Source organism: Melospiza melodia, chromosome 15 (genome assembly GCF_035770615.1).
Source record: "Melospiza melodia melodia isolate bMelMel2 chromosome 15, bMelMel2.pri, whole genome shotgun sequence".
Classification (NCBI taxonomy): domain Eukaryota; kingdom Metazoa; phylum Chordata; class Aves; order Passeriformes; family Passerellidae; genus Melospiza; species Melospiza melodia.
In genome coordinates, this window is record NC_086208.1 from 2,867,551 (window position 1) to 2,891,678 (window position 24,128).

At 49.2% G+C, this 24,128-nt stretch overlaps 2 protein-coding genes and 1 long non-coding RNA gene across 9 annotated transcripts in view; 2 read left to right on the forward strand and 1 right to left on the reverse strand.

Moving 5' to 3' along the window:
- BBS4 (Bardet-Biedl syndrome 4) overlaps positions 1 to 2,135 on the forward strand; it is a 37,814-nt gene extending 35,679 nt beyond the window's left edge. For all 3 annotated transcript variants that reach the window (XM_063169379.1, XM_063169378.1, XM_063169380.1), the window contains one exon: positions 668 to 2,135. In XM_063169379.1, the coding sequence (XP_063025449.1) occupies positions 668 to 825 (158 nt within the window). In that variant the 3' untranslated portion in view covers positions 826 to 2,135. The remainder of the gene's footprint in view (positions 1 to 667) is intronic.
- Positions 1,736 to 14,307, reverse strand: ADPGK (ADP dependent glucokinase). 2 transcript variants are annotated; one of them, XM_063169382.1, is made up of 7 exons: positions 14,093 to 14,307; positions 11,252 to 11,477; positions 9,918 to 9,980; positions 9,556 to 9,676; positions 9,026 to 9,222; positions 8,219 to 8,317; positions 1,736 to 7,780 (listed from the first exon to the last, which is right to left on the reverse strand). In XM_063169382.1, exons 1-7 carry the CDS (start codon positions 14,305 to 14,307, stop codon positions 7,232 to 7,234), a joined length of 1,470 nt encoding a protein of 489 aa, XP_063025452.1. In that variant the 3' UTR covers positions 1,736 to 7,231. The 2 variants fall into 2 exon arrangements, with proteins under 2 accessions (XP_063025452.1, XP_063025451.1); XM_063169381.1 differs by having other exon boundaries at positions 1,736 to 7,783.
- Positions 14,308 to 14,662: 355 nt separating this feature from the next.
- Positions 14,663 to 24,128, forward strand: part of LOC134425110 (uncharacterized) — a 91,300-nt gene continuing 81,834 nt past the window's right edge. For all 4 annotated transcript variants that reach the window (XR_010029603.1, XR_010029604.1, XR_010029601.1 and 1 more), the window contains exons 1-2: positions 14,663 to 14,794; positions 16,438 to 16,563. This is a non-coding gene — a long non-coding RNA (uncharacterized LOC134425110). The remainder of the gene's footprint in view (positions 14,795 to 16,437; positions 16,564 to 24,128) is intronic.

Sequence of the window (24,128 nt, forward strand, 5' to 3'; positions counted from 1 at the left end):
AGGACTCCATTATCCAGATCAGAGAAGGGAGCTGGTTCATAACATCATTTGGCACCCTAAATGTAAACGTAGAAACAATTTGTGTCCTGTTGTGATTTAATTCTGTAGGTAGCTACTTTAGCTGCCTGGAAACTCTCCCCATATTTGCTAAAGCTGTGAAGTGAAAACAACACTTTGCAGCTTGAGCATAAACCAGCTTCAGTGGAAATGGAAGTGGCACTTCCCTGGGAGGGTGGGCAGGCCCTGGCACAGGGTGCCCAGAGCAGCTGTGGCTGCCCCTGGATCCCTGGCAGTGCCCAAGGCCAGGGTGGACAGGGCTTGGAGCAGCCTGGGACAGTGGGAGGTGTCCCTGCCCATGGCAGGGGGTGGAATGAGATGAGCTTTAAGGTCCTGTTCAACCCAAACCATTCTGAGATTCATTATTCTAGAAAATGTTTTTCCTTCCAGGGCATGAGTTAATTCCTACATTTGTACTGAATTCTGACTGTACCTGAGCTTCCTTTCAGCAGGATTTCAGGCACAGTGTCAACAAACCACTGGTAGGCAGAAGGAATCTGAGGGTAAATGAAAGCTGTGATTGTTTTGCACCTCTGCTGCTGGGAGGGACATAAAGAGCAGACAGCACACACATGGGCACAGAGTAACTTCAACTGTGTTCTCTCCCCAGGTGCTGCAACACCAGCTCTGCCAAAGAAGCCTCCCTCCCTGCCTCTGGAGCCAGATCAGGAGCAGGACTCAGAAACGAGCCCTGAGGAGAACCCAGCTCCCACAGGGCCCGAGGAGCAGGGCAAGGAGAAGCACCAGAGCCAGGAGGCAGCAGAGTAGGGCAGCTCTGGGCAGCACAGGCAGTGCAGGAGCCTCTGCAGGGCTGCCTGGGACTGGGGAAAGGGCCCTGCCCCACCCTGCCCCAGTGTGGCTTCTCCCCACTGCCTGTCAGTCTGGATGGAGCTGTTTCCTATCAGTGATTTCAGCTTGTGGCTCTGCCTTGTTCCAGGGAGTCACTGCAGTGACCAGAGGTGTGTGTAGCTACTCTTAGTGCAGTCACAACTCCCCACACAGCTGGAGGGTCCAGCTCTCCCCAGGCTGGGTGTGAGTCCTCCAGAAGGACCCTTAGCAAAGCCAGCAGTAGTGATTTAGCATCCTGGGTGGTGAGGAGAATCAAACCCTCCCAGTGGCTGAACTGGTGAGCAGCTTTGCATAAAGGACCAGTAAACTGAAGCTTCAGGGCTCTGTGTTTGCTGGTGAAGCTCCCCAGCTGTTTGACACTTTATTTCCTGCTGTTAGTTCTGCACTCTTGGACTGTATCCCTCCCTAATGAGCAGCCCAGGAGAGGAAGGTTACTCATGGAAACATCCTGGAGGCAGCAGTGTCCAGGCAGCATGAGCAGGGCTCTGGGTACATCCCAGCCTTCAGCTGGGCTTGGTGGTTTGTTGCTCTTATCCAAAAGGCATTAATGCATCTTCAGAGCCCAGCCAGGAGCTGGAGTGCTCTCCTGTTCCCTGGAGAACACTGAAAGAGTAGAACCCCTCACTTTCCCCTGGGTTCTGGTATCCCAAACTGACTGCTTATCTTAAATGTGGCTTTTTTTCCTCTCAGGTGTCTTTTCTTCATGGTTTTGTGTCAGTTCAGCCCCAGGGCAGCACTTCTGTAAGGATTCCCTCCTGCCAGGAGTTGAACAGAATTTTTTTGCAGAGCATTGGCAATTTGAAACAAACCAGACAAGAGACTGTGTCAGTCAGGTACAGTGCAGAGATTTTTATTCACATTTAACTTCTTATACTGAAAGTCCCTGCAGCCTAACAGAGTGCCTGGGAAGAAGAGGTGAGGATTGAAGAGCAGGGGTGGGCAGGGGCTGTCAATTCTTCATTTCAGCCCCAAAACTTGAATTCAAGGCAGATTTTTGTCCTATGATGCTTTGATGGGATAAGTGTCACACAGGGAGCACATACTGCACTTGGAGGTACTGTGAAGGGATTTATTTTAAACATATATTTTGTGAAAAGCTTATGCAACAGTGAACCAATTCTTCTATGAAATGAAGCAGTAACACCTTCTTTCTTCCTGGGAGCTTCATGTCTAGGGGAGCATTTTTAAATATGTAATTCCAGTTGGATAATAAATAGAGCTGCAATTGCTGTCCTGTCCCCTTTCCTCCCCTGGGCATGGTGATGGTGGCATTTGCATGCAGTGAATTGCTGGGATCATTCTGCAGAGCATTTCTGTGCTAATGGTAATGAGGCTGGACTGCCCTTTCAGCTGGAATTGGGCAAGGGACTCTTCAGCAGGACTGCACTGAGGCATTTAGGGATTTTGGAAATCACACCTTATGTTCCAAAACCTGTTTCTGGCATCAGCCATAATTCTAATCCCCTCTTTTCTCCCCCTTAACTGGAAAGAATCATGAGCTTAATTTCGAGGGAAGCAGAAACCATCTGCTTTAGGACTTTTCTTCCCCTTTTTAGGGAAAGGTCTGTGATGAACAGGGTAAAGCAGAGCTCACAAGGTATTTTGCATCTTGGCTTCTGCACAGGAAACAAAAGTAATTCAAACATCAATGCCTGAGTGGCAAGACCTTTTTCCAGCCAAAAGTAATGATCTGTCTATCCAGCAACATGTGTTCAACCCAAAAAATGTGGTGTTGAGGTCCCTGAGACAACTGGATGCTGATTTATGCTACAGGCAGGATTAGTGGCTACATGCTGTGCTCCTATGCTTAGTTGTGACTGAGCAAGGTGGATGTGGGGGCCTTAAAGCTGTTGAGAATTCAGATTGCCCAGTTGGGGAGTGGGTTTCAGTTCGTAAAGCCTCTTCTGCAGAGACAGACTCAGTGCTGAATGAGGGAAAGCTTTGCTAAAATAATAAGCTCCACACATAAATGCATTCAAAAAGAGCCCATGTTGTAACAAGTACTCCATCTGCCAAGACTTTTCTAGAAGAGAAAACCCAGTTCTGCTACAAGGAAAGCTTTACCACTCCCTCCAACCACACTGCTCAAAAAAATCTGTTTTTAATGGAAGACAAAGATGAGATTTGAGCCCAGTTCTACCCAGTCTGCACTGAGGGCCAGCTTTCCTGAGAAATTCACAGGGGAGGTTTCCAGGTTTTGTTTTCCATTGCCTCCCCTTGCATTTAAATGGGATAATTGCTGCCATCATTTGTGTTCCTCAGCTGCTGGGAGCTCTGCTGGGCACAGGCTGATGCCAGGCTGTTGGAACAGAGCTCCTGGCACAGGAGGGAATGGCCATGTGCTGTTTGCAACCTGCACCTCTCCTTTCCTGAGGGAACATCTTCCACCAGAGCCTGGATCAGTGACTCCCTGAGAACCCTGCCTGGATCCAGCTGAGATGCCAGAGTGAAAGAGGAGAACTTCATCCAACATCTCCAAGAGGTAGAACCAGCATTCCTGGCTCTGAAATCCCAAGTTTTACTGAAGGTTACTCAGATCCAGTATTTTCCTCTGCTTTTCTCCTGTTCTCCCCAACACTCTGAGTTCCTTAGCCCAGGAATAGCAAGGCAGCAATTGTGTGACACAAATCTGTGCCAGGGCTGCTCTGGACAGATTGCACAGAGACAATACTGGCACAGAGACACTTGAGCTGTTCACTCACTCACAACCCTCAGCTTTCACCTAAGCTGCAAGCTCCAAAAGAACCCCCAACCAACATTTTAGGATAACTGGAAATTGAGTTCTGTTGTACCATTTTACAGAACTGTCCCATTATTTAACTCTTTGCTCAGGACATGGTTGGAAAAGTCACCCTGTGGCACAAAACCCCTGATAATTCAGTGTATCATTACAGAATAAATAGTGAAAAAAGAACCCAAGCACAACTGCTGACAGTTTTCCACTGGGTTTTGGGATGGATTTAGTGCTCTGCTGCTCTCCAGGCTTTGGATTCTAGTGGCTAATGAGCTGAGCTGAGCTCTAAAACATCCAGCACAAAGCAGTTCATGAGGTCTTTGCTAAAGGCTGAGGAAGAACATTTCAGCACCAGTTCTGTAAATGAACTTGGGAAGGGAGGTCAGACTTGACTGGATCTCACACATCCCAACAGGAGATAACCAGGAAACAAAAGAAAATCAAGTAATTCTGAGTAATGCTGAGAAACTGCCCTGGAGAGGAACAGAGGTAAAGAGCCTTTAAAGTGGCCAGAGTTGGGTTTGGGATTGACTCTTCCATGGCACAGCCCCAAGGGCACAGGGAGAAGGAATGTGTCCTTTGAGATCTGCCAGGCCCCTGGGATTCACACCTCCAAATAATCCAGCACTTGACCCTCAGCAAGTGCCATACACAGAAAACATGGAAGAATGCTAATTTTGGATCATGGATAAGGCAAAATAAACCTAAGCCAAGGTGGCTGCAGGAACACACAAGTGAAAATACCATGGAGAGCTGTCACAGTGCTGAGCTCTGCTGCTGCATCTCCAGCAGAATCTGTGTGAATAAACATTTCCATTGCAAACCCTGCTCCAGGAGTGAGGCTGGCTGAGGTTTGAGCCATCCATCACTAAGGATTTCAAGGTACAAGTAACACAGGAGAACAAACAGAATTTGTAGAGACAGAGGATGAGGGGGAACAGGGTCAGCTCAAGCCTGGTTTTGAAGCTTTGGTATTTCTGCAGCTGTTGAAGCAGCTTTTCTTTGTTGTCACTACTGTAGCTGTGCAGAGGTGTGAGACTGCAAGTACAGGGGAAGCATTGCAGCAGCTCTGTCATTAATTTGGGAAGGCAGAAGGAAGTTAAGCACATCATGTTCACAGCATGTGAAACAAAGCAAAGGCTGCTGGGCCCCTCCATTCAATTCAGATTTATTACCATATAGATTGTTCCACAACTTAATCAGGGATCCCACTGGCACAGCTGATGAACAGGTCATGGTGGTTAAGGATTCTCCTTGGGAAGTGACTTTGGGTGCAGATGAGCTCCATGTGCCTGATAAAACAGATTTGGGTAGAGCAGCAGCCTGGCCATGCCCAGCTGCTGGGATTAGAGCTGGGACTCCCCATGCCAGGTGTTCCCAGCACACCCACAATGGGCTGCAGCAGAAATGTTTACCTGTGAGGAGCAGCAGGAAGAAGGAGCTAACAATAATTATATTAATGAAGCTTTTGGGTCCAGATGATTCCTAAGGAGTAAGCTCCTTTTTAATGATTCTTTGCAGCAGTTACTGACTCAGATTATAAAAGCTAATTTTAGCCTCTCATGTTCCTGATCAGTGCAAGCACAGCTGACCCTGGCACAAGGTCTGTATGTGCAGTCACACGTTTTTAGGTGGCCCTAAGGAATGTCAGTCCCATCAGCCTCACATCCCTGGAAGTGTTTTAGCAAGAAAGAAGTGAAATCCAGCAGCAGGGCCATTGCTGGTGACAGCTTGTGTGTATTTAGTTTTGTTTCCAAGTCCAGAATGCACAGTACAAGCCAAGGATCAGTTTCCAGCTGGCAGATCCATGGCCTTTGGTGGCCCTAGGAGTGAGTGGAGTGCCAAAAGGCCACCATCCCAGGCTGCCTTGCTGATGGCCTTGGACCTCTAAGTGAGTCAAAAAGAGAGGTTCTTTGCATTGATTTTCAGTTTTGGAAGACTAAAGCAGAACTCCTGTGCTACAGTTTATCAATTATAATAATAATAACAGTAGTAATAATCATCTTCATAAAAAAATAATCTGGGCAGAAATGCCTCAAGTCTTAAGAAGATCCTCCACCTGGATAAAATGCTGACACTGAAGGGAAGCTCAAGGTGGGCTGAGCTGCAGGAAAACACAGCACTGACTGCACTCAGAACACTGCTCAGGGGGAAAGCTGAATACTCATGACAGACAGCATTGTGTGCTGAGTCAGTGCAAGTACAGCAGCTGCCAATTTGCATCCTTGCAGAGCAGCCAGGATGGCTTTTCCCAACAGAGAGCACCACTGACAGCAGCCTGACAGTGTTACTGCAACAGATCACTCCACCCTGAGTGACACAGACTCTCCTCCCTCCATTCAGGTGCAAAGACTGACCTGGAACAACCTCTGCAAGCTCTGCTAAGGCACAGGTTTGCCCAGACAGGCTGATTGCACTTAACCCAGTTCTACTGAGAACTGGCTTGAGAGCTGTGCAAACACACTCCAGGTTCCTCAAGTGGCCAGAGACAAAACCATGCTGGTGCTCTGCAATTCTTAGTGTGTGACTGTGAAAGGTAAAAAAATAGAAGCAAAGTATTTAACAAGGACACATGATTCTGCTTTTTTAATTTCACAGGCCAGAGCAAAGAAACTATCAGTGACCTAGTCAAAAAAATCCCAACATCACACCCTAAAAAGGCCACCTCACTTCAGTCTTACCTGGAAAATGCTGCTTTTGAGCTTCCAGAGGGACCCTCCCTGATATATTAACCTTTCCTAATAGAGGGCAGGGAGACTGAAGAATTTGGCACAACCATTCTCAAACAACCAAAAACGAGTCTCCAGCACTCAAGAGCTTTTCTGTAACACACCATTAGCAGAGTATTTAGTGTACAGCAAACACAGGGAATGGTTTGGGGGTTCCCTGGCAGGGAAACAGAGCTGTCCCCCAAACAGAAAACCTGATTATCTTCGCTCCTTGTTTCCTAAAAACTAAGCACAGGCTGCTCATGTGGAACACCCTAAGTCACAGATGTCCAGAGTCACCTGTGCAGCCTGGAGTAGGTTCAGTCTGTGTCACATTTTGGGACCGTGGCTCCCTCTGGGGCTGGGCACACGGAGAGCTGATTGCACCAGGCAGTAATTCCATCCTCACCCCAAGGAAGGTTTGCAAAGTGCTGGGAGGAGATAACCCACAAGCCTTTTATTTTGAATTTACCAGAGGCAGGGCTGGGCACTGCTGTGCTCTCCCTGGGATCCAGGAGCAGGAAATGTCTTGCTGCTGCACTTTGCAGCACTACCAGAAAAGATCCACTCTGAGCTACGAGCAGCAAATTCTGCCAGCCAGGGATTTTGGTCTTTGTGTCCCTCCCCCTTAAGACAAAGCCAGTTTTCACATTAAATACTAAAACCTTTGCACCTGACCTGCACGTGAAGCGCTCGAGTCACTGCCGAGTGACTGGAATGTAGCTGACAGTTTATACCTGGAATTATTCTTTGGCTCTTTGACAGTTATACCCAGAAAACACACCACACCCTGCTTCTGTTCCTATACCACCACTGCTTCAAATGCCAATCCACGGCTCTCAGACACCGTGCGGTGCTGGAGAAGAAGGAGGCTCCTGGTTTGCTACTGAGGATACGCTTCAGAGTAGAGCAGTCCCTCGGCTGAGATGGCGTCCCCGAGCCCCACGGTCCGCACGGGGTCCTTGCACACCAGCACAGGGGTGAAGTGGAAGGAGATGCCTTCCCTGTGCCACTGCACCACGGGCTCGTCTGGATTGAGGGAGATTTTGGATGGCGCCTCCGTGTGGGAGGTGACGAACTCCAGGGGAGCTTTGAGGAAGACCTTGGTGGTGTCGATGGTGTCGGTGGCACAGGCCTGGGTGCCAGCAGCCCTGGCCCCAGCTGCCACTGCTGCTGCCTGGTTGCCCCAGTGGCCGTCCACGGTGACCAGGATGTGGTAGGCCAGCGTGTGGAAGTGGATCCGGGTCAGGTCCGAGGCCCGCTCTGCCGTCTTGCCGTGCTCCTTCAGGATCCAGAAGAGGATGTCACTGACCACCCCCACGTCGGGAATGCCGCTCCAGGAGGCCAGGGAGGCGTGGGGACCAGAGGCAGACTGGGTGAGGAACAGCAGCTCCTGCTCATTCAGCCCGATGGAGTTCACCAGGGGAAAGACCTGCTAACAGAAACAGGGCCAGCACGTTTGCCTTCAGGAGCGGAGTCACACCTGGGAGTCCCTGCAGTGCCCTGTTGCTGGCTCAGCAGAAGCAGCACCCAGCTTCCCAGTCACTGCACTTCCACAAGTTGGCAAGAATTACTTAGCCAAGAAAACATTCCATTTGGTGTAATTAATTTTCCAGACAGTAAAAGAATAACAACACATCAGCTCCACATAAAACATAACACTGAGATCAGAGCTGTGTCAAGCCAAACAAGGAACCACCATGAAAGAAAGTATCCCTCAATTTCTTTGCAGAATTTAAAATTGTAAACTCAGCTCAAATTCATTCCTCAGTTCATCTTCCAATGTATAGTCCAAATGTTGAGTTTTGATTTCTGTATTCATGCACTGTGATACTGAAGTGAAAAGAGCACATCCTTTCATTTTCCTTACCTGATGCACAATGTTGCTCATAAAATCCTGATCAGTCATACTGGCCAGCTCCAGGTGTATGGGAATGTCGGTTGGGATATCAGAGATGGAGGCTACAGCCTACAGGAAAAAGGAAAAAACAACCTTAGAAGACATATTTATTAAGGAACAGAAGAAGAAAAAGGGTTGTGACTCAAGATACACATCCTTTAATCTCCCTGTGTGTGGATATAAACAATTCAATGGGATGTCTGACCTGTGTATGTACTGCTAAGGAGAGAAAATAAAACAACTTCTAGTTTGCAGAATCCCAGGGCAGGAAAACTATCTAGCCTTAATATGCTCCAGCTCAGAACCTTTCTAATGGATTAATTCCAAAAACCTCACAAATCTGAAGCAGCTGCAGAGGACCTGATCCCAGAATGTGAAAAATGTCAAAGCCTTGCATCAGGATAAGCCCTCAGCTGTAAAACAGGTGGCACAACACAGGTGCTCTTTAAGGAATGCAGGTGTTGATTATAACCTGGATCATCTGTGTCCAGCATAGAAAAAGCCTGGTTTAACTGCTAGATAAGCCCAGTAACCACATCAACACCCTCCAGCCAGGCCACCAGCCCTTCTTTTCCCTAGACAAGCCACAGAATCTAAGAAGAGACAGTGTTACATGATTAGACTTCAGCCATTCCTGCAGCTCCCACTCTCCTTTAGGCAGCCAGTACTGAGATCTGTGGGAGCTGTGAAGGCACAGCCTTCCTACACCTTCAAACCTGGGGAAACAAAAAACACCTGGAGGGGAACTGAAGGAAATCCAGGGATTCTGTATCTCACCTCCATGAGTCGCCTCTGTCTCATCTCCTTGCTCTGCCCTTCCATCATGTGAAGTCCTGAAAGCACCACCAGGTCAGGCTGGAACTCATCCAGGCTGGACACAAACACCTCCAGCATGTTCAGGGCGCCGTTGGACAGGTCGTGGGAGAAGATGAAGCGGTTGGCAGCGGGTGCCCTCACCCGGCCCCACTGCTCACCTGGGGTGGAGCAAACAGCACCAAGTGTGTGTCAACTGCTTTGTTCCTGGGCAAAATCACAAATTCAATGGGTTCCATCAGCAGCAAGAAAAGCCATTTTAGCTTTTAGAGCTGTTTTAACCTTCATTACGTGAAGGTTACCCTGAATTTCATCAGCGGTTACCAACAATTCATTACAGAAGGTTACCCTGAGTTTCATCAGATTTAACACGGTTAAATCTCTGTTTTCAGGGAGCATTGTAGTGTTTGTGGAGGTTCAGAATGACACCCCTCAGGCTGTGCAGCAATCTTAGTGATGTGCAGGGGTACCACTGAACCCCTGCTCCATTGTACCTGCTTGATATTCCAAGATAAGATGGAATTCATCTCTTTCCTGCATGGATTCAGGTGGCACAACCACATTGTCATCGAGCAGTTCGTGGAGTTTGGGACCAACTGGGCCACAAAGGAGGATCTAGAAAACAAGGAAAAACAAACAGTTTCCCTTGTCAAAATTTCAGCATCTCCTACACAACTGATTTTAAAAAGTTCATAATTCAATTTTTAAAAATCAGCTTGGATGTCCAACCATATATTCCACCAGCAGAACCTAAGAAATAACTGCAAAATCCCCAAAATCTACATAGAAGTAACATGAGACAAGCAAATTAAAGAACACAAGCAAATGGCATGAGATGTTTGCAACATGTGTGTACCTTCAGGTCTGGGTTTGTTGCAAGCTTCTGCCCGATGAGAGCAGCATTTCCTCCCACGTAAAGCTGTAAAACAAACAGAGCAGGGTGTGGGCATCCCCTTGCTTTGGGATCTTTAAACACATTTAGGCCTCAGCACAGGCTGGAGATTTTGGCTTTTTAGAACAGGGTTCAGCAGTACCCAAGTTACTAAAGGTTGTTGGGGCTGAAGGCAAAATGATCTTACAATTCTCTCAACAATTTGAGCATTCTTTATTTTTAATCTAAATATTCACCTTCAGGTAACAGCCATGTAGAAATCAATTAATCTCCAACACTGACAGCACTGTAAAAACCAACTCATTCAGCACATAAACAGCCCTTGCTCCTGTACAACCTCTCTGTGGCTAAAGCCCTGGTGGTTTTTAGCAAGGCTGACAAGGAATCATTTAAAATCTGCAGCAATTCTTGCTCCAGTTTGAGGCTGAGTTGAAACCTGGTGCCTGTGCCCATGTGAAGTGAAAGGAACTGTGGAAGTTTCTTCGGTAGTAAAGTTCAAATTTTGCAGTTAAACTCTGATTTGAGCTTGAAAAGCAGTGAATATGGGTTGTCCTGAGGTCACAGGTGCTCAGAGGAGGCCATGGAGAAGATCCAAGGGCTGCTCTGGAGCCAGGCTGGGAGAGCTGGGGGTGCTCACCTGGACAAGAGAAGGCTTCAGGCAAAGTTCAGAGCCCCTGGCAGGGCCTGAAGGGGCTCCGGGAGAGCTGGAGAGGGACTGGGGACAAGGGATGGAGGGACAGCACACAGGGAATGGCTCCCACTGCCAGAGGGCAGGGATGGATGGGATATTGGGAAGGAATTCTTCCCTGTGAGGTGGTGAGGCCCTGGCACAGGGGGCCCAGAGCAGCTGTGGCTGCCCCTGGATGCCAAGGTGAGGTTGGACAGGGCTTGGAGCAGCCTGGGATAGTGGAAGGTGTCCCTGCCCATGGGTGGCACTGGATGGGCTTTGAGGTCCCTTCCAACCCAAACCACTCCTGGCTTCTCTCACAGAAAACAGGCCATACAGCTAAAAATCAGGCAACTCCTCACTCCCAGCCTCTTTCACATCCTCAGCCCCATCTGGCTCCCAAGAGACACCTCTGAATTTCAGTTTGGGAATGTCAGCAGGGGAGAAACCATTGAACCCCCCTCATTTACAGCAGGGACAGAATCCCAGGAAACACCATGAACACAAGCTGCACCACAAGCTTCTCCCTCAATGATTTGCTCTCCAGAGGGAGAATGAAGGTCAGCAGTGCCAAGGCAGTCAGGAAGAGGATTCCCAAGGATTCCCAGGGATTCCCTGGCTGCAGACCCACCTGAGCCGCGGGGTGCTCCGCGGCCGTGCGCGCAATGTCCTGGAAGGCCTCGGCGTCGCTGAAGAAGCGCTCGGCAGCCGCCCCTCTCTCCATGAAATGGGCAAAAGCCTCCTTCAGGTCCTGCCCAGAGTTCAGCACTGCATGGTCCTTCCCATCACTGGGCTCCAGCCCCAGAGCCTCCAGCAGCTTCACCCCAGACAGAACCACGTCCACGCAGGCGTTGACGCTGGGAGAGAGAAAGAAAGAAAGAAAAGGCGTCCTGGGAAAAGCAGCCAGACCTCAGGGCACCTGGGAGGGCAGGGAGGTCACATCCCTGACTCTGCAGGGGGAGAACAAGCAGCCAAAGGAAAAAAGGCACAGCAATTTCCTGAAATTCTCTCCTAAAGCTTTCCCTGCCTCACTGGCTTTTATTGTGCTCAGGGAGGGATTTCTAACTTTCTGCTCCACGAACACAAGGAAAGCTGTGTGCTCCAAAGGTGGTTGAGTATGTTACAACACAGGTTCTACTTCATTTCCTGCCTTGGGCTTGCTTAAAAAGAACAGGAATAGTAACAGTGGCATTTTAAATTCTTAAAAGCTTCTAATGCCCATGTATTTTGGGTTTAAAATGTGCATGTGATTCAAAACTGCATGTCAGAAACAAAACTGAAAGTGTTTAAGTCAGCTAGATCTGCCTCTGGAGTTTCAGCTATTGCTAATAACAGCCAACCCACACACAACTCCCCACACAGGCTGGCTCTGTTTACAGAAAGTCAAGAGAGCAATTTGTCAGTTGAAATATTTGAAAATGAGTTTCCAAAGGATCATCCCAACCTTACAGAAACAGCATGCAGTGGAAACAGGAGAGAAATCCTGCGATTGTAAGGGAGGGATAAGAACCATTTCAGCAGATCCAGGCTTTTTTTGGAAAGTCTGACTTCCAGTCCCCATGTCCCATTGATTCAATCACAGTCTAATTCAGACTACAGGACAGGAGACTTACTGGCAGGAACCAGAACCCCAGAAGACAATTTAGAAACACTTGCCCTTGTCTCACTCTGTGGTTTCAGAGCAATAACAACAAATAGGAAATACTTCCTGAAATAACACCAGCAACTGCACAGAGATGCAATTTAAACACCTTCTGTAGCTGCTGTCAGTGCCATTTCTGTTCCTGTGGCCCACATTTCCCTGACAGGGATCCAAACCATCAATCAAACTTGTGCAGGATCCCCGAGTTTCTCCACATGTCCCCCCAGAACACGCCAAGGCCAGTTCCTGCTCCCTGGTGCTCAGCACTCAGCATTCCCTGGCAGTGACCTCTCAGGAGTTACATTTGGGCTGCAACAAAAAAAAAGCTGCATCACACAAAATAAAGGACATGAAAAACCCTGAGGCTTTCCATTCCACAAGGTAACGAACCCAGAAATCCTCTGGATGTGCATCACCTGCTACACCAAGGACACAGAAATTCCCTAGCATCGCAGAGAAAAGAAACCATAAATTCAAGCAGCATTGTAGCCCCAAATTTATGTTTTAATGAATCATTACAGACCCAAGGGGATAAACTAAGTCATATTCCTCTGCTAACACAGAGCCACACAGCCATGGATGTGGATAACTCCTTCCAGCATCCAAAGGATGATTCTTCCAGTCACAGTCAAGTTACCTGCCATGTCCATAGATTTAAAAGAAAGTGAGTCAAGCGCTAAATATAAGATCAGTGTGACATTCCTGAACTTTCCCCTTGTTCTCTTCCTACTTTAAAAAGAGAAAGGGTGTTGAATTTCCCTGAGCTCAACATCCATTGCCTTCCCTGTCCCTTCCCTCCTTATCTCTCTCCAGCTGTGTCTGGACTCAGTTACCTCTTCCCAAAAAAAGGCTTTACTCCTTTCTCCACTTTATAACTTGTCTCTGGTACCTATTTATTGCCAGCCTTTGCTGGATGGACCAGCAGCTCCAACTGACCCTAACCCCAACCCTCAGACTGTACACAAAGTTGTTTTACAGACAATCAAGCTAGGAATAGTATCTCTGAGAAGGGCTCCAAGAGGGCCAGAGCCCAGCTTAAATCCCCACTACAGGAGTGTTCTGGATCACTGATCCCCTCGGCCAACATCCAACTCAGACTGAGCAGCACTGCGGGAGGCGCTGCACTCACATCCAGCTCTTTTTCATGGAATCGTGGAATGGTTTGGGTTGGAAGGGACCTTCAAGGTCATCTGGCTCCATCCCCTGCCACGGGCAGGGACACCTTCCACTATCCCAGGCTGCTCCAAGAACCCTTCACCTTGGGCACTGCCAGGGATGCAGGGGCAGCCACAGCTGCTCCGGGCACCCTGTGCCAGGGCCTCACCACCTCACAGGGAAGAATTCCTTCCCAATGTCCCATCCATCCCTGCCCTCTAGCAGTGGAAGCCACTCCCTGTGTGCTGTCCCTCCATCCCTTGTCCCCAGTCCCTCTCCAGCTCTCCCGGAGCCCCTTCAGGCCCTGCCAGGGGCTCTGAGGTTTCCCTGGAGCCTTCTCTGGTCCAGGTGAGCACCCCCAGCTCTCCCAGCCTGGCTCCCGAGCAGAGGGCTCCACCCTCAGAGCATCTCCGTGGTCTCCTCTAGATTTGCTCCAGCAACTCCGCGTCCTGATTTTGGGGACCCCAGAGCTGAAAGCAGCTCTGCAGGTGTGGTGTCACCTGGGCGGCGGAGACACATCCCAGGTACGGGATCCATCCCCCTGCCCGCCGGGGCCGCAGCACATCGGTACCCGCACATCCGCACCCGCACACGTGGGCACCGGGACGCGCATCCCGGCCCAGGCGCGCTCCCGCCCCGCCGCCAGGGGCGCTCCCCGCGCGCTCCCGCACCTACCCGACGGCGACGCGCGCCCAGCCGCGCGCGGGGCGGACAATGGCCGCCTGCCAGGCCGCCACCGTGCGCGCCTCCAGCGAGCGGGCGCGGCGCAGCGTCCCCAGCAGCGAGGCCGAGAGCTGCCGCAGGGCCGCGGGGGGCAGCTCGGGGCCCAGCACGCACAGGTAGCCCAGCGCCAGGGCCAGCAGGCCCACGCACACCGACCGCTGCCACATCGCGCCGGGCGCGCTCCGCTGCTCCTCCTCCTCCCCCGCCGCCGCGGCTGAGGCGGGGCGCCGCCGGCGGGGGCCTCGTTACGCCGCCTCCGTAGCGCCCCGCCCCCGCCGGCCAGCGGATGGCGTAAATCTCTTCGGGAATCCCGGCGCGCTGTCCTTCCTGCGCAATCTGCGTGCGGCTCGGCCGTGCGGTTGCGCTACTTGCGTAAATCGGTATGGGAATAGCGCTCCTCACTGCGAAACTTGCGTGCGGCCCGGTAATGCCGCTACGTCACTTGCGTAACTCGGCACGAGAATAGCATAGGCGGCAGCGGGCGGCGCGTTGTGAGGGGAGGTGGCGGGACAGAGGCTCCCTCACGGCACTGCCGCGCCGAGCCCTCCGGGAACGGGCCGAGCCCTCCGGCAGCCGGGATGAGGAGCCCGCGGTGAGCACTGCCCCGGTGTTGGGGCCTTCGGTAGCGCTGAGCTGATGCCTGCACCCTCCTACGTATGTGGTACTGCTGGCCATCCCCTCCCCGGGGTTCCCCCTCACGGTGCCGTTATTTCTTTGTTCCCCAGCACCTTTGTGGGTCTGTGTTGTATTTCCACTCTGCCCCAACAGCGCAGTGCCTGTAGTCCCACAGCTCCTCTGCCCTGCCTCACACCAAAGTTTCTCTAAAGGCTCACATCCATCAACGCAGTCACTGATAACCAACCCTAATCTAATTTTTTTTTTTTTTTTTTTTTTTTTTTTTTTTTTTTTTTTGTTAAAAAGTTCCTGGTCTGTCTCGGTTTCGTGCCTTCCCCAGGGTGCGGTGGCCTCATTAGAGCTGCCCACAGCCCTGAGGGCACCGGCGCCGGGAGCGGGACTGGGAACGCCCTTTGCTGCCTGGTGCGTCCCTCACAGAGATGCCCTAGTGAGCAAGAAGGGAGGTTTCCCTTTCTAATGAAAGGGAGTTTTTCTGGGCTTCTTTAGAAATTGCAGGAGCGTTCACTCAGAGACTTCTGACAAAATTTGCAAGAGTTTGACAACTGTGTGCCACAGCGCGTTGGCTGAGGCAGCCGATAATTTCCTTATTCAGTTCTGTGTTGTGAGTGATTGTCATCTCCTCAGACTCTTACAAAGCAAGCAGTAAAGGAGATAGATTGGTGAAAGGCTTTTTTGCTGCTTTTTCTTTCTTTTTAGGATGGTATTTAGTCAGCAGCCATGCCATGGATTTGTTTCTGGCCCTCATGGCTCAGTGGCTGCCCATCAGGTTCCCTTTCTTCCTAGACATTGCCATAAAGGACATCCTCATTTATTTATGTATTCTCTTTCTCTGAAATTATTCCTCAGAGCTTTGAGGGTGCAAAGATGGGCAGGCCAGGTGGTGAAGGAGAGAGTGAGAACCTCCTCACCTGACAGCTGATAGTGACCAGGGGCATGACTGGGATTGTGAGCCTAAAGCAGTAATGTAATGATCTTAAAGAACAGAATTGTGAAGACAAACTAGAGGCCTTTCTGCCTTCCCTATTTTTCAACAGATTCTTCATGAAGTTCTTTATCCTCCAATACCTTCCTGCCATAGCAGCCCTTCACAGAGTGATCATCTTTTCCTCTCAGACCCTGTTGAGCTCACCAGAGTTGCTTGGTTAAGGTGTAACTCCCCTTTTCCTTTGCTCAGGTGCTCTTTGGTTTTTGTCAGCAGCTTTTTCATTTGAGCAGATTTAATCATTTCCCCTTCGGTGCTTTCCTGGCAGATGTTTGATCCGTGTGTGTTTATGAAATCTCGCTGGTTTCACACTCCCTGGGGGAGAGGCCTGTGAGGCTCTCATGGTTACCAACAGCTCTCCAGCCCAGGCAGGCAGAGACAGCAGAGTACATACCTGCCCCAAAACCTTGCTGCAATGAGGGCTTCACCTGTGGGACCAGGGGTATTTATAGCCCTGTCACAGAACATCATAATTAGATGTGCCCGTGGGGCAGAGCATTGTCACTGCTCGGGGACCCCATTGTTAGTCCCATGTCAGGGTGTGGCTGTGAGCAGCAATCTGACACAGCTGCACTTTGGGGAATTAAGGCACAATTCACAATTGGGGTGATGGGTTTGTCACGTGGTGCTGATGCAGTTGTTGCCCTGAAGAGTAAAGCTTGGGGTTTTTTTTCTGCAGATGCAGTTTCCACATCGATGCAATGGATGCTGCTGAGGAGGAACCACCTCAGTTTGATCTTTGTAAGCTGCTGCTGCTCAGCCTCCACGGACAGTTCTGGCAGTGCACTTGAATAAGGCTGCAAAGGTAATTGTATGATTCATTTTACAATCTGCCAACAAAAATAAGAGGTCTATAAAAAGACGAGTTCTCTCAGAGAACCTGTTCAGTTAAAGAGCTAAACACCCATTTCTTGGTCAACATTTATTTTTTTAAGCCAATGGAGATCTTGATTTGCCTCAAACAGCAAAATTAGAGGTGAAACTGTTGGCTGAGAACTGAAGTCCAGCTCCTCTCTGCCTGCCCTTGAGCCACCCCATGAATTCCTGTTAGAGGTAACAGAGAGGGACACAGGGCTGTTGCATTCATATGAGCTATCTCAGACTGAATAAAAAGTATTGATTAAATACCTGTTTAATTATGGAAATAGCAAGCTGATTGTCTCTGGGTCACTGCTGTGTGTAATTTCAAAGAGTTGAAACTTATCTCAATGAATTTTCACTGGGATACTTTTATTAAAAGCATGAGAAGGGTAAGATTTAAAATATTTTTCAGAATGGAAAGAGTTAAAAATTTAATGTCAACAGTTTTCCTTCATTTCTTTTCCCTGGTGTTCTGAAGTCCTTGTACAAGAAATCTTTTTCTTGACAGCTTTTTGGTGTAAGCTGCTTGTGAGTTGGGGGGGTGGTAGAAGGACAGTGGTTTTAATCAGTGCTCAGTTATTGGAAATGGAACTTGTTCCCTTTAGGAAAAAAAAAAAAAAAAAAAAAAAACAAAAAAAAACCAGAAAAGGTGAGGAAAAAAGAGAAAAGGTGGAAAACCCCCTTTTTCTGCAGGAAGCAGACAAAGGATGTGATTCTTGCTTGTTTGAAGATTAGCTCTGGAGAGCTGCACTGTGGCACCTGTTCTCAGGCCGCTCAGAGCTGACAGACCTGTCTGTGTGAGCTTTGGACCTCACTGAATTTGCTTTTCAGACCATGGCCTTGGAGCAATGAGGGTTTGCCAGACCCTCATTAGGCAGGAGGCAAGAGGGGAGGGAATGAGGGTGGGCACAGGGAGGAAACAGCAGGGAGGGGTGAAAGCCAAAGGTTCTAGTTCCCAAAGGAGATCTGGAAACCTGGTTTTCTTTCTCTGAACTCACAAGCTTGAAGCAATTGTCTTTACTCCTTATTGAGTTGAGTTTCCATATTCAAATGGAATATGGAAACTCATATTCCCTTTGAGCTGCTTTGGCCAGCTAAACTCTAGGTCAGTGCACAACACAGGGAGGGGAGGAGCCTTCCCAAAGTATGAATTCCTTTATTGTTGTGAGGATGGGTCATGTGTGTGTGCAGTGCCTGGGCTGGAGCCAAGGAACACTGGGCAGGACCCAGGGCAGGTCCTTGAGCCCCTGTCCCTTATCCCTGCCTTCCCCTGGAGTCAGTCACTCAGGTTTTGTGTGTCCAGCTCACTCATGTGTGTGTCCTCACACCTTGCTGTCAGACTGCCTTTGCTCACAGGGCTCATTTAATCTGAGCTGTGTGTCCGTGTTCACAGGGGTCTCAGGATGAGGGAAGAGATGAGGATGTGACTCCATGGTTCAGAAGGCTGATTTATTATTTCATGATATATATTACATTAAAACTATACTAAAAGAATAGAAGAAAGGATTTCATCAGAATACAAAAAGAAAGAATGATAACAAAGGCTTGTGGCTCGGACTGTCTGTCTGAGCCAGCTGACTGTGATTGGCCATTAATTCCAAACAACCACATGAACCAATCACAGATGCACCTGTTGCATCCCACAGCAGCAGATAATCATTGTTTACATTTTGTTCCTGAGGCCTCTCAGCTTCTCAGGAGGAAAAATCCTAAGCAAAGGATTTTCCGTAAAAGATGTCTGTGACAGAGCTGGACACTCTTTCCAGGCACTCACCACTCCATGTACATGGAGTCAGTGCCTACCTGTGACATTCCATGGCAGCCAGCAGCAGAACATGTGTGCTGGGTGGTTGCTACTGTTGTGGCTTCACTGGGGGAGGAAAGAAAAAATTGAAGGTTGGCTTTTTGGATGGATCCTAATAAAGGCCTAGAAAATTCACAAAGTTTCTGCTGAGCCATGCAGATGAGCAGAGGAGCTCTAATTAAAATACACACTCAGTGTTGTTCTCAGAAACTGGGCAACATTCCCCATCTGAGCTCTGCCAGCAGATCTCAGTCCTGGACTTCAACACCCACTGCTGCTCTGCTCTGTGAGACACCCACTCAGCTTGGCCAGCACAGCTCCATCTCAATCAGAAACATCTCGTGCTGTTCCAATTCTGGGCCCTTTATGAGCACAAAATGCCATCTCTCTACTAAATTGTGCCAAATTGCTTAGTTTTGGCTGCAGTACTCATTCTCACTTGTCACCTAATGGGGTACCTGGGGACTTCCATCCACACTAGCAGCAACAGAGGAAGACTCGTGCATGGCCAGCCCCTGATTATTTAGTGATGTGTTAATAACAAACACTCTTTCATGTCTTGGCAGTTGCAAACCTCTCCTCAGTAGAGCAGCGCTTCAGAAGTAGAATGGCATGGGAAATAAGCAAGTCCCTGTTTTAAATAATTAGTATCAGCTTCTCTGGCAAGTCTGTTCCCAGAATGAGAGTTGGGAAGAGTCTGAAGCTGCCAGATGCCACTTGTGTGGATGTTCTAGAGAATCTGAACCACATTGGAGAGATTTGCTATGCAAAAATATTTCTGCACAGAAAATCCCTTTCCCTCTCTCCCGGGTTATGAATCTGCCTTCCTTAGAGACCATGCCACCTCCCAGTGTTTGACAGCTCAGCAGTGAGAGGCAGAACTATTTCCATTTTGCCTGAGACACCAGGCAAGAGCTGGCATCATCCATGTCCAAATTTATGCATTTCTTTCAATTGGAGCCAAATTGCTGGATCTTGCAGTCAGTGCTGGTTGCTCACACCCTGTGGCGACCAGCCTGGCTTCCAGAAAATCCACAGGAACTGGAGATGGCAGGAGCCACGTCCTGTGCTGGTGGCAGCTGGCCACTCCGGGCCACACGACCCTGAACACAAACTCTGGCTCTTTTCCCTGGGAAACAAAACTCACCAGGCAAGGGTGCTGATGGCAGATTGCAGGAGGCACTTGGCACTGTAAAACCAGACCAAGTTGGCACTGGTGCCAGCTGGGGTCTGGGAGGCATCTGGTGCAGTGTGGAATTTCAGGAGACAGCTGGCCACTCCGGACCACAGGCCCCTGAACAACAGGTCAGGCCTTTTCTCCTGGAAACAAAACTCACCATGCCAGGTTCCTAGTGTCAGTTTGCAGGAGGCTCTTAGCACTGTCAAACCAGCCTGAGTTTCTGGTGGCGGTGGCTTGGCTCTGGGGAACATTCTACGAAATGCAGAATTTCAGCAGTCAGCTGGCCATTTTGGGCCTCAGGCCCTTGAACTGCTGTTCCAGCCTTTTCCTTGGGAAATAAAACTCACCAGCCCAGGTTCCTGCTGTCAGTTTGCAGGAACTGTCAAACCAGCCCGAGTTTCTGGTGGTGGTGGCTTGGCTCTGGGAGGCATCCTGCACAACACGGAATTTCAGGAGCCAGCCGGCCCCTCTGGGCCACAGGCCCCCCAACACAAATGCCGATCCTTTTCCCTGGCAAGCAAAACTCACCAACCCAGGTTCCTGATGGCAGATTGCAGGAGCCACTTGGCACTGTCAAACCAGCCGGAGTTGGCATTGGTGCCAGCTGGGGTCGGGGAGGCATCCTGTGCATTGTGGAATTCCAGCAGGCAGCTGACCATTTTGGGTCACAGGCCCCTGAACACCAGTGCTGGCTCTTTTCCCTGGCAAACAAAAGTCACCAGGTTCCTGATGGCAGATCAGCCACTTGGCACTGTCAAACCAGCCCAAGTTGGCACTGGTGCCAGCTTGGGGAGCACCCCAAGCAATCAGAGGTGGTTGCAGTGACTGCTGAGCTGCTTGTTTCTGGAGCTAATGGTTCAGATCAGTGAAGATGGAACATCTTTAAAATTTATCGGAAGAAGACAGGTTAGGAAGCCATCCTCAGGAAGTGAGAAACTTTGGTAGGAAGGTATTTTGCATTTCCAGTTCTGCTCCTGTGTGACTCCAGCTACAGCACTGGCAGGAGCTGAGCTCTGCAGTGAAACCCGAGTTTATCTGTCAGGTGTCGCCCTGTAAACATGAGGGTGATTAGATGTGTTAGAGGTTGTAGGTGCACAGTTTGTGGTGATTGGGAGTGGGGCTGCAGCTCATCCCCAGTGGGCACAGCTGTGAGCAGCACTGCCAGCAGTGAGCCAGGGAGTGCCCAGGGGCACTGACAGCCACCAAAGGGAGCAGAGGGCACACAGGGGCAGTGCACAAATACAAGGGGTATAAAAGGTTGGGGTAAAGAGCAAGAAGGGCAGATGCTTGCAGCTTTCTGGTGTGACATGCTGTTTCTCTGTATGGGCAGATCCTGAAGCCTTCTGAAGTGGTCTGGTGTTACTCTGTATGGGTTGAAGCTTCCTGAAATTGTGATGATGCTCTGTGTATTGTGGCCATCTCATCTGTGGTATATGCTGCCACAAGAGGTGTGTTGTTCAGAAGAAAGGATGGGTATATGTGAGCAGAGCAGTGCTTGAAGTGTTTTCATGTATTCTTAACTTGGCAAGGTAGAAGATGGATGACAGATGCTCAGTCTTATCTCTGGGAAGGAACTCTGAAATCCAAACTTGAATTATTCTGCAGTACTCTACATCCATCCAATTTGCATGCCCATTGGTGAATGTTCTGTGGGTTGTAGCTCATTGTAAATACTTTGGATTCTGAATTGTTATAATTGTTGTTATAATTTATATTCACATAATTTCAGCACTAACAGCAGTGCCAGTGTTGCTGGGAGTGAATGTCCCTTGAAATGTTTGGTGCCTACTGAACCTGACCTAATTCCTGTGATACAAAAGGCATTGCTAAAACCTCATCATGTACCACAGACTGGTGTAGTACAACCCCACCACCAAAGTTACATGCTAAAAGGGGCAACCTTCATTTCTGTTACAGAAAACTCCCAAAAGCTGGGTCCTGGAGAGGCCTTTGATTTGCAGCCTTTAAGGCTGTAGTTGAAGCCCTTATGGAAGAAGGATTTAGGCAGGCCTGGAGAGGTGAGAAGAGAGAAGCCTGAGTGTTTGCAGTGCTGTAGGGACCTCCAGCTTGCAGAGCTGAGTGTGGGGGCTTCTGAGGGCACTTGGCAAGGGACAGGAGCCCTCAGGTTTCCATGGGGGGAGGGAAAAGAGAGGGCCACAGTTTTACCAGCAAATCTGCACTTGAGCTCTCAGTGTGAACATAACCTGTTTCTGTTCCTCACGAGGTGTGTGTCCTATGACTGGAATAGACAGTTTTGGTGCCCCCTGTTGACGGAGTGACTAAATTATTCATTGTCTGCTTAAACAGGCAAAAAGCCCAGAAGTTTCTCTCCCAATTTGGTACAAAAGACACCTCATAGGACTTTTGGGACTTCACCTCAGACCTGAGGCTGTCCAGTTGGACAGAGGCCAAGAGGTCCCACCTAGGTCATTCACTAGAAAAGGAAGAGAACGAAGGAAATAATTGCTTTTGTGGAGTGTTTTAGCAGGAGCAAGAGCCTCTTGCCCCTGGCTTGTTTTTTCTCTGTAAGAGCTTTGTTATTTTGCCTTTTATTAAACCTTTTCCTGTTTCCAACACTACCTCAGAAGCCATCCTGCTGATTTTATGCTGTTAGTGGTAGCTGAGCTATCTCAGCTGTGATGGGTTTCTCTGAGAGCTCATAAGACCTGGCTTGAAGAGAGACACATCATCTGGGTTGTGGGCACAGGGGGACTGGTTCTCTCCCAAGGGCTCAGCTGCCATATTGCTGCTCCAGTCACCCACAGCCCTGTGGGGACAGCATGAGGTGACATCAGCTGCTCATCCTTGGGGATCCTGCCTTACAGATCACATCACTTCCCACAGGGCAGCACTGGGGCCACCTCTGCCCCACCCTCCTGATCCCTGTCTCTTCCTGAGGAACTGCAGGATGTGCAGTCCGGTGCTCTCTCAAGGGTGGCTGATCCAGACAGGATGTGCCTTATGCAATAGTGTAAGCTGGGTGTATTTTAGCATGCCAGCTGAAGCTCTGAGTCAGACTCTGCAGTGAATGTGTGTATTGGCCTTCTGAGAGGCACTTGTTTGAGAATGTCACCATTGAGACTGCCAAACCTGCTTGTGTATTTCATAGTTCATACTGTAAACTGCTCACACACCCCCCTGGGTTGTGTGTTACAGACACAGCTCATAAATAGCAGTGCCTGGCAAAGCTGGCAGCTCTAGATCTGTCCACATGGAATTTGGGCCATGGAATTTGCTGTGACAAAGGTGTCCCTGGTATTTTCCTTCTGTGTGAATAGGAAGCATAGGGCATGGAGTGCTTGCTGTTAAATGAGACCAAAGGTGGTGATTGGGGCTGCACATGGAACTATATTGTTTAGGTAGATAAAAGAGGTCTCTAACTTCTTCCATAAAGAGACAACAATCAGAGAAATAGAAACATGGTTGAGGAAAGTAATGCACAGTCAGAACACCCAGAAAATCTTTCATAAAATAAAGAGGGGTGGAGGAGCAAAGGGATGCTAAAACTGGTTGTGTGGGGAAGGACTTGAAAAGGTTTCAAAGAAAGTATCTTATGGTCCTGAATAAAGCTGTAAGACACTGCAAAACCACAGAAATCCAGAACACAATAAGTCCTTTTATAAGTATTTGAAGTCTGTTTTTCTTATGTGTGTGTATAGATATTGCTGAGGCTTTGTGAGCGTGAAATTCCTTTTTCCTTTGTAGTTCTGTGGCACTTCTGAGTCTTGTGAGGATGTCTTGCCTCTAGGCTGGGCATCACTGACAAGGAGAAGTACTAACCAAGAGAGATCAAAGGGAAACCCAGGTAGGTTCCCAGGGAAGCTGCTGGGTGATCAGCCAGCTCAGGCTCCAGAGAGTGCCTTTTGCAAGTGTGCATGTGATTTACTGTCTCCATTGTGTGAGCTCAGCCTGTGCTTTGTTAGTGCTGCAGGACTGAGTGCTTCCCTGCAGCATCTCAGGCTGGTTGGGGTGAGGGGATGCTTGATCTCCCTGCCTCAGAGCACAGCACATCTCCAGCAGAAATGGCTGCTGGGCACTGATGGGGACAAGGGGCTGAAGAGAAGGCACTGAAAGCCTCTCCATGGTGAACAAACTGAGACTCTTCCTCCTTCATCCTCACAAAAGTACAGAAGAAAACAAACTGATGCTTCTCTACTTCTGCTGCTCTCTGGATTTCAGAGATGACTGTTGTGACATTTCCCTTCTCAGAAGTGGCCAAGACAGAATGTTACTTTATTCCTCCCCCTTTTTCCTCTAGCTGAAACATCCTGCTGCAGAAGACCTCAGCAGCAAGTGACTACTCCATCTGCTGTCTGGAGGAGGTCATTCATCTCCAAAGGACACAACAGACTTTTCAGTGATTTCCTCCCGAGGAATCAGCTGCTGACAGAACTCTCTCCTTAGCCAAACTCAGGCTTACAAGGACAGTTTTGGCTGCTTGTTAACCTCAAAAACGATATAGTATAAAAATAACCAGGGAAGAACAATCTGTTGATCTGGACCAGCTTCTGTGCAAGGAAGAGTT

Bases quoted from the DNA above. Each gene is read 5' to 3' on its own strand.
- ADPGK (XM_063169381.1), bottom strand. From the start codon at position 14,307: ATGTGGCAGCGGTCGGTGTGCGTGGGCCTGCTGGCCCTGGCGCTGGGC. The intron at 9,981-11,251 runs GTGGGTCTGCAG...TTTGTTTTACAG, and splicing joins CGGAGCACCCCGCGGCTCAG to CTTTACGTGGGAGGAAATGC. The intron at 9,223-9,555 runs GTACAATGGAGC...GCTCCACCCCAG, and splicing joins TATCTTGGAATATCAAGCAG to GTGAGCAGTGGGGCCGGGTG.